The 17,120-nt window shown below is 39.5% G+C and overlaps 7 protein-coding genes across 7 annotated transcripts; 3 read left to right on the plus strand and 4 right to left on the minus strand.

Moving 5' to 3' along the window:
* Positions 1-327: 327 nt before the first annotated feature.
* Positions 328-1,247, minus strand: V1514DRAFT_96869 (DASH complex subunit Hsk3 like-domain-containing protein). Its single transcript, XM_066930192.1, has 2 exons — positions 670-1,247; positions 328-598 (listed from the first exon to the last, which is right to left on the minus strand). The coding sequence occupies exons 1-2, from the start codon at positions 867-869 to the stop codon at positions 523-525; spliced, it is 276 nt and encodes a 91-aa protein (XP_066782718.1). The 5' UTR covers positions 870-1,247; the 3' UTR covers positions 328-522.
* On the plus strand, positions 767-3,395 carry V1514DRAFT_332629 (kinase-like domain-containing protein). Its single transcript, XM_066927883.1, has 2 exons — positions 767-1,480; positions 1,551-3,395. Exons 1-2 carry the CDS (start codon positions 1,164-1,166, stop codon positions 3,145-3,147), a joined length of 1,914 nt encoding a protein of 637 aa, XP_066782719.1. The 5' UTR covers positions 767-1,163; the 3' UTR covers positions 3,148-3,395.
* A 59-nt stretch (positions 3,396-3,454) lies between these two features.
* Positions 3,455-5,621, plus strand: V1514DRAFT_332632 (DHS-like NAD/FAD-binding domain-containing protein). The gene is made up of 2 exons (XM_066927884.1): positions 3,455-3,718; positions 3,784-5,621. Exons 1-2 carry the CDS (start codon positions 3,577-3,579, stop codon positions 5,199-5,201), a joined length of 1,560 nt encoding a protein of 519 aa, XP_066782720.1. The 5' UTR covers positions 3,455-3,576; the 3' UTR covers positions 5,202-5,621.
* On the minus strand, positions 5,339-7,600 carry V1514DRAFT_281975 (uncharacterized protein; the record flags this gene model as incomplete). The annotated part of the gene is made up of 3 exons (XM_066925087.1): positions 5,339-5,836; positions 6,005-7,417; positions 7,502-7,600. 3 exons carry the CDS (start codon positions 7,598-7,600, stop codon positions 5,339-5,341), a joined length of 2,010 nt encoding a protein of 669 aa, XP_066782721.1.
* A 366-nt stretch (positions 7,601-7,966) lies between these two features.
* Positions 7,967-9,808, minus strand: V1514DRAFT_295171 (UbiA prenyltransferase family-domain-containing protein). The gene is made up of 2 exons (XM_066925411.1): positions 9,232-9,808; positions 7,967-9,150 (listed from the first exon to the last, which is right to left on the minus strand). Exons 1-2 carry the CDS (start codon positions 9,508-9,510, stop codon positions 8,101-8,103), a joined length of 1,329 nt encoding a protein of 442 aa, XP_066782722.1. The 5' UTR covers positions 9,511-9,808; the 3' UTR covers positions 7,967-8,100.
* A 2,525-nt stretch (positions 9,809-12,333) lies between these two features.
* On the minus strand, positions 12,334-13,122 carry V1514DRAFT_320618 (uncharacterized protein; the record flags this gene model as incomplete). The annotated part of the gene is made up of 1 exon (XM_066926010.1): positions 12,334-13,122. The coding sequence occupies one exon, from the start codon at positions 13,120-13,122 to the stop codon at positions 12,334-12,336; it is 789 nt and encodes a 262-aa protein (XP_066782723.1).
* Positions 13,123-14,164: 1,042 nt separating this feature from the next.
* V1514DRAFT_332644 (uncharacterized protein) lies at positions 14,165-15,318 on the plus strand. Its single transcript, XM_066927885.1, has 3 exons — positions 14,165-14,272; positions 14,334-14,618; positions 14,679-15,318. The coding sequence occupies exons 1-3, from the start codon at positions 14,246-14,248 to the stop codon at positions 15,075-15,077; spliced, it is 711 nt and encodes a 236-aa protein (XP_066782724.1). The 5' UTR covers positions 14,165-14,245; the 3' UTR covers positions 15,078-15,318.
* Positions 15,319-17,120: the final 1,802 nt, after the last annotated feature.

Raw genomic sequence — 17,120 nt, forward strand, 5'->3', positions numbered from 1 at the left:
AAACAGCCTGCTCCGCAGCTGGCTCCATGGCCTCCTGCTCAGGAGAGGGTTTGGCCCACAAGCCGGTCAACGGAGACCCTGCAGCAGCGTCCGCAAGCACAGCTGCAGCAATGATTGCAAATGATACACGCATGACAGTTGCACCACGTATTAAATTGCTGCTTTAGCCAGAACAAAAAATAAAGCACATACAATAGATATATGAATCTGAACGGGAAAAAGAATGAGATGATTCCAGGTATTCGTTTGTACCGCCACATTCGGTTTTTAGACCCAAAACGGTTCACGCCAGCCTTAAAAGAGGGGCACTCGCCACATACGCGTCATTGGCAGCCACAAGTGCATACGCAATCCCTTTTGCAAGTGCGGCTAACGCGCAAACGCATGGCTTATTAATGCATGACTAAGACTACTGGCGTCGATATTAAATAGTCATGTGCATGTTGTATTGTATGCAAGCGTAAGCAGTACAAAAAGATAGAACTAACTACATGTATAACATTAAAGATATTGTTGACGAAATCACTTCATGTCTTCTTTACCACTATTCTTCTCATCTAACGCGTCGCGCTCAAACACTCGTCCAGCGGCCATGAATCTGTGTCCCCATTAATAAAACATAATCAGTATTACATATAACTTAAAAAAAAAAAGAAAAAGAAAACTTACAAGCTACCTTGCAGACCGCCTAGCCTCTTAATATACTCTGCCTGCACGGCCGTGACTCGCAGCAGGCTTTCCAAGTCGGACAAATTGGCTTGCAATTGAGCAAGTTGCGAATGCAAATGTGACATTTGTCTTGGCTTTACGGTCGACTGTTCTGTCGATGTTGTCGGCCGCATAAATCCAGCATTTGATGCGCGATGCATGATTATCAGGTTATGACGACCAGAATAACCAAAAAAAAAAAAGTCTCAATACATATGGTGTTGTGAAGTATATAAGCGCTTTTGCAACCGCGATTAACAACACGGTTGGCATGACAACTGGCAGGGTAACCTTTGCAGGTAATTGTAAACATCACCAATGAATTGGCCGAGAACCTACTTCGACAACCACTTCCGCAACCATTTATAACCCAGCCTGGCGGGAATACGCATTATTACGTGTCGAAGATAAGTAATTGCAACTGTACATGTATATATATATAAGATGTATATAAAATGACTACGTCCTTGCAAGAGCACTACGAAGCCTTAGAGCTTATTGGCCGTGGCACTTTCGGTCAGATCCGTAAGGTTCGGCATCGAATGGATGGGCATTTATTAGTCCGCAAGGAGATTTCATATTCGCGAATGAGTCAACGAGAGAAAACTCAGTTACTAGCAGAATTGCGTATTCTTAAAGCATTGCGGCACGCAAACATTGTTCAATACGTGCATCATGAACGAGTGCAAGAATCAGAAGAAGTTCATCTGTACATGGAATTTTGTGGTGGTGGTGACCTGGCCCAATTGATTAAAACTTGTCGTGAATCTGGGTGAGTCTTTTTATAAAATGAAGAACTTAAGCACGAAGTTGCTGTGCTAGTTTGTGCTAATTGTTATAAGACAACTAGTTCCAGAGCGAGTGGTGTGGAGTATTATCACTCAATTAGTTCTAGCGCTATATAGATGCCATCACGGGATGGATCCACCGCCGTTAACAGACTTGTTTGCTCCACCGGATGACGCAATGCCTGTAACAACCACCGTGATTCTCCATCGCGATATAAAGCCTGAGAACATTTTTCTCGACGCTGAAAATAATGTCAAGCTAGGTGATTTTGGTCTTTCAAAAATGCTTGATTCGGAACATAGTCTTGCAACCACATATGTTGGCACTCCGTATTACATGAGTCCGGAAGTACTTTTGGATCAACCTTACACGCCGCAATCAGACATTTGGTCACTGGGCTGCGTTATTTACGAACTGTGCGCATTGCAGCCACCATTTTCGGGTAAGTCACATATGCAACTGGCACAAAAAATTAGAGAAGGAAAATTTGCTCCCATACCTGGTGGATACTCTCTAGCTTTGCAACGGATAATATCATCATGCTTAACGTTAACGGCGCAAAAGCGTCCGACCACTCATTCCTTGTTGCAAACAGATCTTATCATGTTGCACCGACGTGAAAGAGAAATGGTTGAAATGCATAAAATATTACGATCCAGAGAAGAAGCAGTTATTACACGAGAACAGGAATTGGTACTGAAAGAGCGCGAATTTCAGGAATCATTTGAATCTGAGAAATCAAGGTATGAATCTGAAATTCGACTCAAACTTCAGGAAGAATTGGAAGGGTTATTTCGAGATGCTGTAGAGGCCAAAGTAATGGAATTAATGGAAACGTTTCAACCTGACCCGATGGCCAGTGATGATGCTGTGTCAACCGAAATGATTTCGCCAATAAGTTATGCCAACGAGCACTCTTCAACCCCCAAATCAACACTTTCGACTCGTCACAGCATGTCTGACCTGCGGCATGCCTATTCATCTTCATGCTTAATCTCTTCTCCGGCTGATATTCCGATGTCATACTCACCTTTTCCAAACGCATCACCTCTTGGAACATTCCCAACAAGACAAGGTGCTCATCGGACGCCAACTCGGTCACGACTTGCTCAAGAGATGCTTCCAACTTTCTCACCTTCAGTGTCTCCTATTATTTTTTCCAAACCAAACCCTCTGAAGGCTGTAGCATCAGCACCCGTTATCCCGACAACAAACTCAATAACCCCGTCTTCATCATCGTTATCATCTGCTGCAACACCTGCATCATCTGCGTCTTTGTTGTCTAATGGTACAAAGCGCAAATCCAGAAACTACGCGACATTAGAGAAGCAGCCACCTTTGCATGTTCTTCCAGAAAACGATATCAATACATATCGACGTCCAGCAACGTCCCATGGCGGTGGCATAGGACTAGGAGCAGCTGCAGCTCGAGCAAAAATCATGACAGGCATTAATAGCAAGCATAATCGGTTTGAAAATAAAATTCCAAGTTCAAATGGCGGAATAGGACGAACAATTATTGATATTCAACGCCAGCAACGCAAAATGGCGGGTAATAACTCTGAAGAAAAACTGTGGCTGGCTGGCAGATCAGACTCAGAAGACGATTTACCAAGTCCGTTTTTAAAACGATGGGACAGCACGGCTTAAATCCACCTTTTCTACAAATAGAACCAAACGAAATTCGCGGTCGGGGTGGTCGACGAAGAAAAATAGATTAAAATTAAGATGTATTATACCAAATTAATTGGAAATTGGCGAATTTTTTTTTTTTTGTTGTTGTTGTTGCTGGGGACTTTTGATTTTGACAGAATTAATTTGTACTTATTAATTAATAAGTTTTTGCATTTGTAGTTCATATTGAAAAGATATGATGAATTTCATTTAGATGTTATATACGTATCGTTAATATGCATGCTTGAACCCGAACCCACTTTCTGCACTACGTTTCTATAATCTTGGATATTTCATTCGACATAATCTTCTATAAGATTTATAGAAATTCCGGAGAACAATTTTGAACAATTAAAATATTGGCCTGCAACTGGGTCTCAAAAAGAAGAAAAATAATCAAGGTAAATGGCACAGCAAAATAGCGAAGATCATGTTGGTGAATCACCAGCCGCAAGCAGCAGTAGTGAGTCGGAGGAAGACATGTCAATAGGTAGCTTCTTTGAAGCCATTGTTGGTGTATCCGAGTCACTTATGGAGACGCAAGAAGGTACATAGAGTCATTATATATTCATTATTAATTCGTGGTTAACTCTGAAGCATTAAAAAAAACAGGTTCACCACAGCCAGAATTACTTACTCCTGAACAATGCAAGACGATAAAGGCTGATCTTCGCGAACAAGGTACGGACAGGTTTTTCGATAAACATGTTCGCACTTCAGAGGCCTTATACTCAGTGCAAGAGTTGTTGTATGCATTGGGGATCAGGGTTCCAGAAGTTCTGAGCCAGTTCAGCGATGCGAACTTGTTACCATTGTTAATGCATGCCATGGAAAAAGAACTTAGACGACGCGAACGGCTATCTAAGGTTTCGACCATTGAACATATTGTGGAACTAATTCGTCAAAGTTCAAATATAATTTTACTTACCGGTGCAGGAATTTCAACATCACTTGGCATTCCTGATTTTAGATCGGATTCTGGCATTTACAAGAAACTTGAAAAAATGGGATTAAGTGAACCACAAGAAGTATTTGATTTGCGAATATTTAGAGAAGATCCTTCTATTTTTTATACTTTTTCAAAAGATATTTTGCCTACTGTCAAACGGTTTAGTCCGACTCATGCGTTCATCAAGTTATTGCAAGATAAGGGCAAACTGTTAACGAATTATACACAAAATATTGATAACTTGGAATCGTATGCTGGTATCAATTCAGAAAAATTAGTTCAATGTCACGGATCTTTTGCGTTTGCAACGTGTCAACGTTGTGGTCATAAAGTTAAAGGAGAAGAATTATTCGATGACATTCGGCATGCACGCGTGAGCAGATGCACTCAGAAAGCTCCGCCAATCTTGGTGTCACTACTTCAAGAGCAATCGCGCAAGCGGAAACGGAAAGCTAAAAATATCGATGATGGTGATGATGATGATGATGATGATGATGATGATGATGACGAAAATGTACCTTCAGCTGCTGCTCTTTCAGGGCTTTGTGATGGCGTAATGAAACCCGATATTACTTTTTTCGGAGAAGCCCTTCCGAAAACATTTGAGACCCGATTATTAGAACATGATCGGTTGCGATGCGATTTATTAATCTGCATCGGCACGTCGCTAAAAGTGGGCCCGGTTAACGAACTCACGGGCGTTCTGCCATCATCCGTGCCGCAGGTGTTTATTTCCAAAATGCCTTGCACGCACATGGAGTTCGATGTCAGCTTGCTAGGTAGTTGTGATGACGTGGTGGAATATTTATGTCAAAAACTTGACTGGAAATTGGAACATGAAATGGTCCCTGAAGGTGGCTTCCAAGGTGAAGTAATTAAACTGGCCGACGGCACGTATGAGTTCACTACAGAGAATCCGAACGAAATCTCGACCGACCTCGACAAGGAAAATAGCAATGAAAATCTGATAGCGAAAATCAAAGATAAGAATTGGGATAACAATGTTCCTGATCTTGCAATAATACCGCCACCATCCATTTCTGTGGCTATCGATGTTGCTACAGTTACAAAAGTAGAATAACAAGAAAAAAATAAAATAAAATAAATACTTTGGGGATATTTATGGCGTTATGGTGAACATATAGAGCATTAATAAACGATCATGGAAAAAAAACAAAATAATTAAAACCAAACTACTGGATTCAAATTACAAACTCATTAAAACCATCCTTCTAATGCTAGAATTGCGTTATCCATCCGTCGTCTTCCTTCTTCTTTCTTTTTCTCATCAAATGAAACTTCAACACTTAATTTTCCTAATGTCTCGATAAATTTCTCCAACAATCTTTTATGTTCAAGCTCAATATTCAAAAGGTCATCAAACTCAGATTTCAAACCATGGTTTTCATTATGATCATGAGCATCGCCAATAATACCAGGTGTGGTGTGGATTGACCGTGATGAAGCTTTACGGTGCCCAGGCACATCGAGTGGGGATGATGCAACTCGTTCTCTAAACGGCCGTGTTGACTGCGATGCTGGTTGATCATGCTGCTGCCTTGACATGGATGACGATCCTGATGGATGGCGATGATGACGATTATGAAGATTATGATGTGGTTGAGATAGTGGTTGTTTTTGTTGCTCCGTAAATTTAATGCTTTGATTAAGTCGTTCCTGGTCTTGCGCTTTACTATGATGACTAGTTCCTTGAGGCTTGCTTGCGTATAATTTTGATCGTTCATTGTTTCCCGTAGTCTGTTCAGGTTTTTGATTCTCAATAGATTCCCTGCCGCTCTGACGTACTTCGTCAAAACTTGAGTTTCCTCCTATTCTTCTCTTTTCCGAATATTGTCTGTCATGAGTTTCTTGAGCCGTTAAAACTATTTTTTCGTCCTCCGGTGATGAGTGAGCGGTACCGAACGATGTCCAGCTATATTCTGCTGACGAAGTTGACTCATTTTTTTGCATCCGAATTGGTTGCGACGCTGTCCGGTACTTTGACATGTCCACACTGGTGCCACTGAAATTCCTGGGCCCTCTAGGTTTAGCTGATAAGCGCAAAGATCTTACTGAAGATGGTCTTTGTGACTTTTCAATATGCAAACCCAGAGTAGCTTCAATAGGTACTTCTTTAGTCAATGATTGACGATCTTGATCGATAGATGACGTATCCGAGTCAGCAATAACATCGGTTACTACCTGTCTTGCCGCATCTTGTACGTTGTCTTGACCTTTTTCGATACGTTGAGCAATGATTGATGCTTCAGCAGGCGGAATGTAGACTGAAAACGGTTGCTGGCCTCCATACGCCAGAATGGCCGATGCTGGCACAGCACGAGCTAAAGACGATCGATCGGTCATGTTTGAATATCGGTGTTGCTTGTCACTTTCCGGTAGAACTGAAGTACTAGATACTCGATATGATTTGTTACTCGAGCGTAAGGATGATTTCAATTTGCGATTATCGACAACTTCGTCTCGGGGCACAGTGTTCAAAGAATTTCGAAGATCTGAAACATGCTCTCGAAATTCTCGAACTTCATTAAGAAGACTAACCATATCAGAAGTTATTTGGCTTGATTTTCCATTACCTGACGTATCAGAATCTGACAATATAGTGGCCCTACTTGACTTTGAAGTGATTGGCTTCGATTCCGTCTGATTAGAAATATTCAACAAGTCGTCCATTCCGACTGGTACTGAAATTGACCGCTTCACATCTTTAATAGGTAAAGAAGGTGCTCGAGAAAGGTTTGCTTCCCTGTCATGTCGATTCGATTTCAGCTTTGTTTCCATACTGACGTCGCTTGCTAAAGAATCAAGCGATGAATTTTCAATCAACAATTGACTTTCAATTTGTCGTAATAAATCTTTCTGAGCCGTAGAAGAAGAAGTTGATGTGGATCGTAATGTTTCTTCGTTGTTTATTAAAGATGATATGCTTTCTCGTGCATTACGAAGTGCATGCAACTTTTGTGAATAACGTGATGAATCTCCAACTGGACTGATTCGTTGAGATTGCAAACTAACCGTAGGCTGGATAGTTTCTAATCCAGTCGTATTGACATCAACATCTTGTTCTTCTTCTTCTTCTTCTTCTTCTTCTTCTTCTTCTTCTTCTTCTTCTGCGACTGCTTTTTGATTCGTCGTGATCTGAATTGGTGAAGAAATTTGGGATTTTCTAATTATTGGAGAAGAAATTGTCTTGCCGGAAAATTTGAACGTTGACGAAGACGTTGCAGACGTTTCAGATGATGCCAAATGGCCCAGTTTTGCTAATTTGGCATCTATTTCCTAATTTTCACGTCTTCAATAAATCATGTTCGTCAAAAATCATTAGGTCTTCAGACCTATGTATATATGTATATTAATATTTACCTTCAGTCGTCTTTTAGCTCTGGCCAATAAGCTCTCCGTATATTTCTTATCCGAACTTCTCTCCGCATTAGAATATTGCTGCTCATTTGTTGACAGCATGTTAAAAGTGTTTGTCACCTGTCACGTCGTCTGCATAGATTTCTTTTGAACCTGTCAATGGGTGAGCCAAAAGACAAAAAAAATAAAAATAAAAATAAAAAAAGCTTGAAAAATAAATCAGATAATCATTTGCGAAGGATTTTTTTTTTAGTTTATCAGGGCTAATTCGACATGTCCTGATGCCCCTGGAAAAGGGGTGGTGCCTGGTGGCAGGTTCACCTTCCATGTATTGAATCGCGCGGCCGACGTCAGGCTGGTTAATTTACCCAGAAAGGAAATTCATCAATATCCTCTTCAGCCATGACAGGTTTTTTTTCTTGCAACGCTCCGGCATTTGAAAAGTTTTCCATCACTTAATAAAATACATAAATTTAAAAATTAATAGTAAATAGATCTTATTACAATAATTGAGTATTGGCGGACATTATATATCGTAAGCTATTACACATCACATATATACAACACTACTAGAGTTAGTTATGTACAAAATATATTATTCTTTAACTTTTGCTTGCATTCTGCCTCGTAAGGTTGATCTCGACGTCTTCAACGTCCCTTAATTCTTTATTTTCACTATCCCTACCAAATACTCCATCCCACAACCCGGTTTTGTGAATCATGGCCAATACTAAAACCGCAGGCAATTGCCAAATACTTGCCCAAAACAATTTTCTGGCACTTGGCCCTGCAAGTTTTGTTGGTACGTTCCCTCGGCATTCTTTCCAAAAATTGACCGCACATGCAATCAGCCAGGCATTAGCCACTGTGGAATCAGCCAAAAACAGTGCATCTGTTACTCCGTAATACCATAGGCCAAAGCATAGAGGAATCATGGCTATCGAATATCGCAACGCTACCCTGGCGTTTAACGCAGGATTAACCCAGGCAGTCATGACATACCCTGCATACTTGTACTCTTCTCTGATATTGAATGACAGTGCATTGAAGTGAGGAAACTGCCAGGCATAGAGAAGACCGGCACAACACCAGGCACCTGGGTCAAGTAATGATCCGCCAGCTGCAGACCATCCCATTAAGGGTGGAATCGCACCCACAACCGCGCCAGCCCATGTGTTTAGGATTGATTTCCTCTTCAAACTAGTATACAGTCCAGCGTAAATCGCAATGTTCGATACAGCCAACACGGCTGTTTCCACATTAACGCCAACGAATAGTGCCGCGGTCCCAGACAAGCCTGTTGCGACTGCGAACTGCACGGCTTCCTTTGTTGAAACCAAGCCTCTAACGATTGGCCGAGCTCTGGTTCTCGACATCATGCCATCGTATACAGGCTCTCTCGCCATATTTAAAGCGTTTGCGGATGCCGATGTCAGAGCGGTTCCAATGGTAAGAAATAAAAGGGTTGATAAGGAAGGAGATGCTGAAGCAATGACTGGTAGTGGGGCAATAGCATACGTCGACATTGCCGATAACACAATCAATGCAGTTAACTTGGGTTTTGCGAGTTCTAATCTTAATCTCGATTTTGATGTAATAGTTTTTGAAGATGTACTGTCACCATGATATGTTGGATTCGAATGTGAAAATGCCTATTTAAAAAGGTTCGCTTAGCAAACGTTAAATGAAGACAAATAGAATACATTAAATTAACTTAATTCTTATTTCCATACTCTTGTTATTGAATAATTTGTCGTGATATCATTATTGGGAGAGAAAAAATCAGCCGAGCAGCTATTGTTTCTGACATTGATCCAATTCAATTTGCGCTCCCACATTTGGCTTGAATTACTATGTAGTCTTGCTTTATGACTACTAATCCACCGACGAGTATCCCATGGTTTGGTTCGTGGAATCGGAACGGTGCGACAAGACAGTAAAACTTGCACGGCCAACTGTGAAGCTTGCCGACTGCATGCTGGGGCTCTCCGTATGGTGGAAATATGCGACATGTTCCGTTAATATACAAACCAAATTATTGAAAATAAGACATATATATATCTTTTAGATTTCTTAAATGATTCAACTGCAAGCCGCATTAACAATTGCGGTGTTGCCCTTTGTCGTGCTGGGTTTCGATACGGAACTTCTATAAGACACAATTCAGTAAATTATTAACCCGCGCAATAAGAAAAAATAAATCACGGGAACCGTTTTTTAAAGCAAAGCCGGACCGGACCGTTGCACTCTAGCAATATTAAATATTAAGCAGAAATAATATGTAGCAACACTTATGATATTTAAATCCCGTCAGGAATCATAATTTTAAATTTAGATGCCGTTGTTACAAATGTAATGACTTCATTGGTTATTTTTATAAACTACAAAAAATAATGCTCTAAATACTAATACTAATACTAATATATATATATGTATTACATTTAATTATCTTGTTGTTCCCTCTAAATCCAAGCTCGTCTTTCTTGTGAGGTTGACATGGTTGTCTTTCGTTTGGCTGACCGTATAGCTCCGTTTGAAATAAAAACCAGTTCTAACGGTTGGTTCCAATCTTGCCGGATTTTAATCATTAAGCAAACACTCACTCTTCATATCAAAAAATAGTGCTCTATTCTAGTTCATCTACATACCAAAAACAAAGGAGGAATTGTCCTTGTAATTAATTGGCAGTTGAAGATGGATTTCGACTCCATGAATTTGGACAGACACGAAAGTTGAAGCGTGGTCCAGGTCCATCAGGACAATCGAATAATAATATCTCTAACTGTCATTTGATGGGTCAATTTTTAGCAACAGTTGATAAGCCTCTTTCGCCTTTTCTAAGGCACTCGAAGCTGCAATGTCATAGGCGCCTTGTTCCTTAACCAATGCAATTGCTTCCTCAAGACTGGCATTACTTTTTAACACATGTTATTAAAAATATTCAAACCTTGATAATATTTCAACAATAATTATACATAAAAAAACTTACATCTGTTGCGTTGTTAAAACAATTTTTTGAAGCTCGGTAAGGATGGCTTTTTGATGGTCCGACAGTCTGAAATCATTATTAGAAATAAACCCTTTCGCTAAATTTTAAATCATACTCTTGAACAGATGAAATAGAAGAGCTCATTGCAAATAGTGCTGCATATGGTCACGGACTAGGTTAATTATAATTTTCTCATAAATTTAGTGTATCGTAGATAGTTGTATTTTGTTTCCACTTTTGAAGGGGTTCAGTGCGAATTTAAGATTACATCTCACGGCATTCCCACCAATCCGTATTCCATCATGTAATTTTTATCATCAATGCATATAACCGCAGATATAATTACTCCGTGAGACACAGTATTGACTTGTCGATAGTTTACTAGCTCGGATACACAGCTTGTGGTTCATTTAATGTTTCTTGATGGCTGGGATTCTACATGCCTCAAAATCACATATGATGACGAACTATATACTGGCTCGGACTCGATATTGACACACCAAGGCCACAAATGTCGGCTGCAGGCATGGGTTTAATTGAGGCCTTATATTTTAAAACTGTTACTCGAAAGCGTGCCCAAAAATCAAACGTATTTGTTGGTCATGCATTACACGAGCACGACAAGTTTTGTATGGCCAGGGGAGTACCTGTCGTACAAGCATTGCCTGACGAACAATCTGCAAATGAACGTTTGAGGAGTGACCGATTTTGATTTCAATTAATTTAGTCTATTTTCTTGATCTGCATCCGCTCTAAACCTCTACCTGGCATAAGTAACGGTAGATATTTGCAAGGAACATCTCATTATTATTCCATCATGTCCTGGAATCGTTCTGGAACACGAATCAGGCTTACCGATGAAGATGTTCGTTCTTATGACCGATCTCGCTCCTCATCCGGATTATCAACAAGTTCATCAGGTACGAGCTCGAACTGGCCAGCCTCGGCGTCGCCATCGTCATCGACGTCAACGTCGTCATCATCGTCTGCAAACGCTGATCCAAAAGTTTTGAGAGACAGTCCTTTGTCTAGGATTAATCGTTAAAATTGTGCCGCGTGTGTGGTTTGACATGGCTTGTTGATTCTTCGGTATAAGATTTTTTTTTTAAATATTGCTAGAATCAGGATTTTACATGAGTTGATTCATCTTGCTATCTACGTGAAGGATTAAATTAATTTTAATTAAGAATAGTTTGTCTTCTTTGAAGGCATTACTTATTAACTGGTTGTCTATGAGTTTTTTGTTCAACCTTCGTTACATTCACCGTAAACTCTGCCATACTGGCTCAGGTACACTGCGCCTACCATTATCCTGCTTTTACTAATGGTAAAATCTGCCAATCCCGTGGATAAACAGTACTTGATGTCAAATTCGCCGTTAAAGTCGTCAGTGTCATCTAAACACCTAACTTCGTCAACTAGCCCTTCATATGCTAGTTCAGAATATCCTGTTCTATACGCGAAAACTTCATGTGACATTTTTTGATATAAAAGACAAGATAAAACAATTTCCCTTTGGTTTATTTAATTGAGTAGAATTATTTCAATAAATTTAAAAAGATTATTAGTCATGAAACTGTGTAGTCTCGCCTCTGAATCACTGCCGATTTCGCCCCCCGCAAAACTAGTACTATCCCGCGTATATCTTATGAACTCTTCCACTAGCCTAGTCAACTGTTCTTGGCCTGATACAGTAGTAGTTATTGTGTGCGAATTCTATTGAGTACCTAACTTCTGTGGTATAATGTGGGTGAGAGCTAGTGTGCCTATAGACTCGGATGAGATCAGCTTCCGCTCCTCTCAGAGTATGACCGTACGACGTGTTCAGTCCCTGCCAACCTTCCAGCTATTCTTCCATATGAAAATGACTGTTATTAAAGTATGAATCAGAGTACAGCTTAGTACTTGAACTTCTATTCGCCACCGAAACCAGGTTGCCGGCCACTATCCAACCGGCATTGGTACCGTACGCGACAAACCACCGCGCTATAACAGATGCAACCATTCCCAGAGCGCCGCCTCCCAAGCATGTTTCGACAACAATCTTGCCACTTATCTGGCTTGCCAGCCATGTGACCAATGTCGCAATGCACACCGTAGTTGCGACTGCCCATGTTGCAGTTTCGAGCTTAGTGAAAATCCGGTATCCTATTTGCAATGCAAAAGTACCGCATGTATACCTATGGTATATTCCTTTCTTTTGGCCGGTAGGCTTTTGAGCTAAGGAACTTGTGACACTTGCAGTGCCTGCCAGTGCTACCACCGCAACGGCTATTACTTTATAGGCGGCAAAAATCACTATGATACCAACAGCAACAACCCCTACAATAGTTATAACCACCTGGAACATAGTCCAATCAGCTAATCTCTGGGGATTCTGCCCTATTTCACGTAACGTTGTTGTTAACGGTACATCTAGGGTTCCCGTGTGGTAAATTACTTTATAGGCGGCAAAGATCACTATGATAGCGACAGAGACAACACCTACAATAGTTATAACCACCTGGAGCATAGTCCACGCGTAATCAGCTAAGGTCTGGGGATTGTGCCCTAGTCCTCCTAACTTTGTTGCTAACGGTACACCTCGGGTTCCATCTTCGATGTCCGTCAACTTATTATGGTTTGTAATTTCCATGCCTTAAACCCGGCAGAATGCCTAGCTTAGTAACTATCAGGTAATTATGCACTGTAGAAACAGTGCAGAAAATAAATTATTAGGAAAAGGACTTTTTGTGTCCTTCGTACTTCTTAAATCACGTGATCCATAAATGATTTACCGTTAGAATCAACCACACGTTTTTACAAGACGCACGAAAAAAAAAACATATATTTTAATGAATACTAAACTATAAATGATCATCGTTAGATGCATGGAAAAGAACATCAAAAAAAAAAAATATACAAACCCGGCCTCACTCTCCTCCTTTATCTCTCTGATCGCGATATTTCCCCGTACCCTACATTACAGATCACGTGCAAAAGTTAAAAATACATTATAAAAAATTTGTTCTATAACTAGAGAGAGTTGTTAAAAAACATTAATACTCATGTACTTAATAACGTATAATTTGCATACAACATAGTCAATTCTTTTATTCAACTTATAATTTTATTTCGTATTCATAATCACTAAAGACTAACTAAACAAATCAATTTTTTTTTAATTGTCGTACGAGTCCCACCGTTCCATTTTTTTTTAAAAAAGCAAATATTATATCCTCCATCATGTTTGAATCCGAAACTTCTTTTAAACAAAAAAAAAAAAAAAAAGCTTTATGCAGTTTGTTTGAACAACTTGAGCAAAATACTTACCTGAAGTCCTGAACAATGTTTGTAAGAAAATCACGTGAATTTTTTTTAATCAAACTATTGAAGTTTTTGACAAGATACGCGCATAATAATTGGCATCCAGTAAATGAGTGACATAAAATTTTTGACAGGCAAAATTACCGAGTTTATTGAGTGCTGCATGTATAGAAAATAAATAAATGATACAATTTTTAAAAAATAAAAACTGCAATTATGCGGAAACGTATGCGGTGCTTGATTACTTTTCTATCACCAATGTTTTTATGCATCTCTTTTTAGTTCACGGGGCGTGATTAAAAAAAAAACGCCTCCCCGCATTTATTTACCAAAACGTGTGGCGTACGGCCTACACAAGTTCTTAAAGATGCAGGCCCCCTCTTCTACTCGATTTAATTATATTTCTTTGTTTTTTTTGTGGCATCTTAACGACATAGTATTTCTGTCCAAAAATGTTTACGTTTACTGGCTCTAGAATAGTATGTTCATTTTAATTGGGGTCAGAATTGGATTTGATCTAACTTTGTTTTACTTTAAAAGTTAATTATCGCTGTTATCGCTATATTGGTTCCTGGACGGGTTTATGCGCAGACATACCCTACACTGGATCCTAGCACTATTTCAAATGACACTAAATTGTCTTGGTGTACATCTGAGGTTGCGGTCTGTCCCTTGATCTGCCTGGATCAAGGATATGGAACCATTAACAACCTGTGTTACCCAGATAATTTGTATTATACTTGCATTTGCGGCAACGGACTAAGTCCTAACCTAACCGAGTATTCACTTACGATTCCTTATTTCGTGTGCACGGAAGAAGTTTTGGTATGCATGAATTCATGACACAGCAAGCGAAAATGAACTAAATTTTTAAACTATCTTTAGCTTTGTGTCAAAAATTGCGGCAGCGATAATGATTGCTCATCAAAGTGTCAAGGCGGAAAAATTTGCGGAGCTACCAATCCCAAGCAAGCGAATTCGACTTCGTCCCAAGTGCATTCCAGTACGGCTTCAAGTAAATCCGGTTCTGGCACGTCGTTTTCGACCCGGGCATCGAATTCCGTTTCTGCTTCTGCTTCTGCCTCTGATTCGCAATCCGTTCTGGCCACGTCGTCTGAAAGAGTTTATTCAGGATTTGGAACCGGCAGTGCTTCGTCTGCGACGGCCACCTCAAATTCTGGGTCGAACTTAAAAGTATTTGCGAGCTGTACTGAAAGTGACAGATATGCGCGGTGGCTGTTGTTTGCTGTTGTTGCCGGCATAGTTGGCGGGATTATGATTTGAGCGTATTCATAGCTTGCATTGGCATGGCGCATTGCATCTACTAGAAAGGCAGTGGAATATGCATGAATATATATAATATAAAATGTTATAATTACTCAAATATATAACTATATTATGTATTGGGTACATGCATTGGAACTAGGAACAGAAATAGTCAAAGCGTCGTAATTTAAATACTTAAATTTCATATATGTAGGGGCTCCTTTTTACTTTTTGCGTTTTTGTTACTTAGAGCAAGGAGGCTTCAAACTTGTTTCGAATCTGACACGTGGATTATACATAAAAACGGGTTTACAGATTTAAGTTTAAAGATTATCCCTGAATAAACACGAAACTTTGTAATGACATATGCGGAAAGTTTAAAAAAATTCTCAACTTCAAGCCAAAGTTGAATACCTTAGTATATATTAATAAAAGAGCCAATAATTATTTATACATAGTTATATTTTAAATGATTAAAAACAAAATATAATGAGGATGATTTAAAATAAACAAGTTGAGATTAATCTATGAACAGGATGAGGCTCTTGTATGTCTGGCAAGGTTTGCATGCATGGACAGTAAGGGGAGCTTTTTTTTTAAGAAAAAAACTTGATACTGTACAAGTATGAAGAAAAAAGGAGGAAGATTTTATGGGAAATACAGACGGCAACTTTGTACTCTTACTGACGTGTTTCCTGAACCGAGTTTAACCCGAGGAAGCCGCGCGCGTTTGACAGTTTGAGATCAATAACTATAAAAATATAGCACAATTACAAATGTCTAAACCCTAGGAAATACTTTTGTGGACTCGCATATATATTTAATGACTCAAGGCCTCAAATAGTTCGGTTCGGTTGAACTAGAGCTAAGTAATACTAATTATAGACTTTAATAAATAGGACGCGTTCCAGACACCAACAACACAGTTGAGCTCTAGAATTATGGCAACAACACGAATCTGAGCCATTGACTGGCTTCTGCATTTAATTTTTATAATATATAAATGGTTTCTACGAAAGCAAGAATTTGACATAAAGTGGTTGATTTTATCGTAGAATGTAGAGTTATTTTTGGATGAGCTGGCCAAGAAAAAGAAAATGAGGAGACGTAAATTACATCTACCCATCAGTATAACATTACATGTACGGTTATCTAATATGATGTACCGTTATATGATACGTAAATACATACTGTTATATATTGAGTGCTCAATGTTCTATAACTATACGTAATTTAGAGATTGGGTTCGGCAAGATATTTATTAACTTCATAATAAGAATGCTGGTTAATCTCCGATGCTGACGCTATATACAGGTAGTAGGTGACAGGCAAACGAAAAGAAATTAAACGGAATGTACAGCATGTATACAGACACTACAAGACATAAATGTAGTATAACTAATAACAATACATACGTAATTGTAAAAATTAGTATTACCAAAACCTCATATCACGTAGGTACAAAACGACCAGGCCCCAAATCCGTGACGAAGCCCCATCGATTGAATGAGGCTGCAGCAAAGCCACTTTCAACGGCCATGTGCAATATCTGATATTCCCATAAGCGCCCAAAAAAAAATACTGCACTTGCGATGAACATGTGGTACAAAGTCAAGATTAGCTTTTGGCAAGCAGGGTCTAACCTGTGCCACCATTGTACGACAGCAGCGTTGGTGTTTAATAAATAAGTAAAAAATGGATTTTGCCCCCTAAACGTCCTCGGCGGTTATTGATATTATATATAGATATTATAGCCACCCGCCTGGCAATAAGTGAATGGTTAGCTATTCAATCCATGGCATTGTAGACGGACAGACGTTCATTACACATTTCAGTCAACCAAAACGTCGCTCGTTGTATTTATTGCTTTTAATTTCACATTCGTTTCAATTTGGCAACGCGCGTTTGCAATTTTCATTGACAAGGTACGCGCATCGTGGAATCCCCGGATTTTATTTAATTTCTGCATTTTTCAAACCCACTGGAAACAACATCGCCGTGCCGTTCCGTGCTGGCGTGAAATTGTTTGTTACCTGGGTTCAGGAGAAATAAAGTTCGGGT

This window comes from Lipomyces japonicus, assembly GCF_038497905.1.
Source record: "Lipomyces japonicus strain CBS 7319 unplaced genomic scaffold V1514scaffold_25, whole genome shotgun sequence".
Lineage (NCBI taxonomy): Eukaryota > Fungi > Ascomycota > Lipomycetes > Lipomycetales > Lipomycetaceae > Lipomyces > Lipomyces japonicus.

What these genes read in the sequence shown, in the direction of transcription:
- V1514DRAFT_96869 (XM_066930192.1), bottom strand. Translation starts at nt 869, where the DNA reads ATGCATCGCGCATCAAATGCTGGATTTATGCGGCCGACAACATCGACA. An exon ending in GGCGGTCTGCAAGGTAGCTT is followed by an intron (nt 599 to 669) that starts GTAAGTTTTCTT and finishes ATGGGGACACAG; the next exon opens with ATTCATGGCCGCTGGACGAG.
- V1514DRAFT_332632 (XM_066927884.1), top strand. Translation starts at nt 3,577, where the DNA reads ATGGCACAGCAAAATAGCGAAGATCATGTTGGTGAATCACCAGCCGCA. An exon ending in ACTTATGGAGACGCAAGAAG is followed by an intron (nt 3,719 to 3,783) that starts GTACATAGAGTC and finishes TAAAAAAAACAG; the next exon opens with GTTCACCACAGCCAGAATTA.
- V1514DRAFT_332644 (XM_066927885.1), top strand. Translation starts at nt 14,246, where the DNA reads ATGTTTACGTTTACTGGCTCTAGAATA. An exon ending in CGTTTACTGGCTCTAGAATA is followed by an intron (nt 14,273 to 14,333) that starts GTATGTTCATTT and finishes TTACTTTAAAAG; the next exon opens with TTAATTATCGCTGTTATCGC. An exon ending in TGTGCACGGAAGAAGTTTTG is followed by an intron (nt 14,619 to 14,678) that starts GTATGCATGAAT and finishes AACTATCTTTAG; the next exon opens with CTTTGTGTCAAAAATTGCGG.
- V1514DRAFT_332629 (XM_066927883.1), top strand. Translation starts at nt 1,164, where the DNA reads ATGACTACGTCCTTGCAAGAGCACTACGAAGCCTTAGAGCTTATTGGC. An exon ending in AAAACTTGTCGTGAATCTGG is followed by an intron (nt 1,481 to 1,550) that starts GTGAGTCTTTTT and finishes AATTGTTATAAG; the next exon opens with ACAACTAGTTCCAGAGCGAG.
- V1514DRAFT_295171 (XM_066925411.1), bottom strand. Translation starts at nt 9,510, where the DNA reads ATGTCGCATATTTCCACCATACGGAGAGCCCCAGCATGCAGTCGGCAA. An exon ending in CAAATTATTCAATAACAAGA is followed by an intron (nt 9,151 to 9,231) that starts GTATGGAAATAA and finishes CTTTTTAAATAG; the next exon opens with GCATTTTCACATTCGAATCC.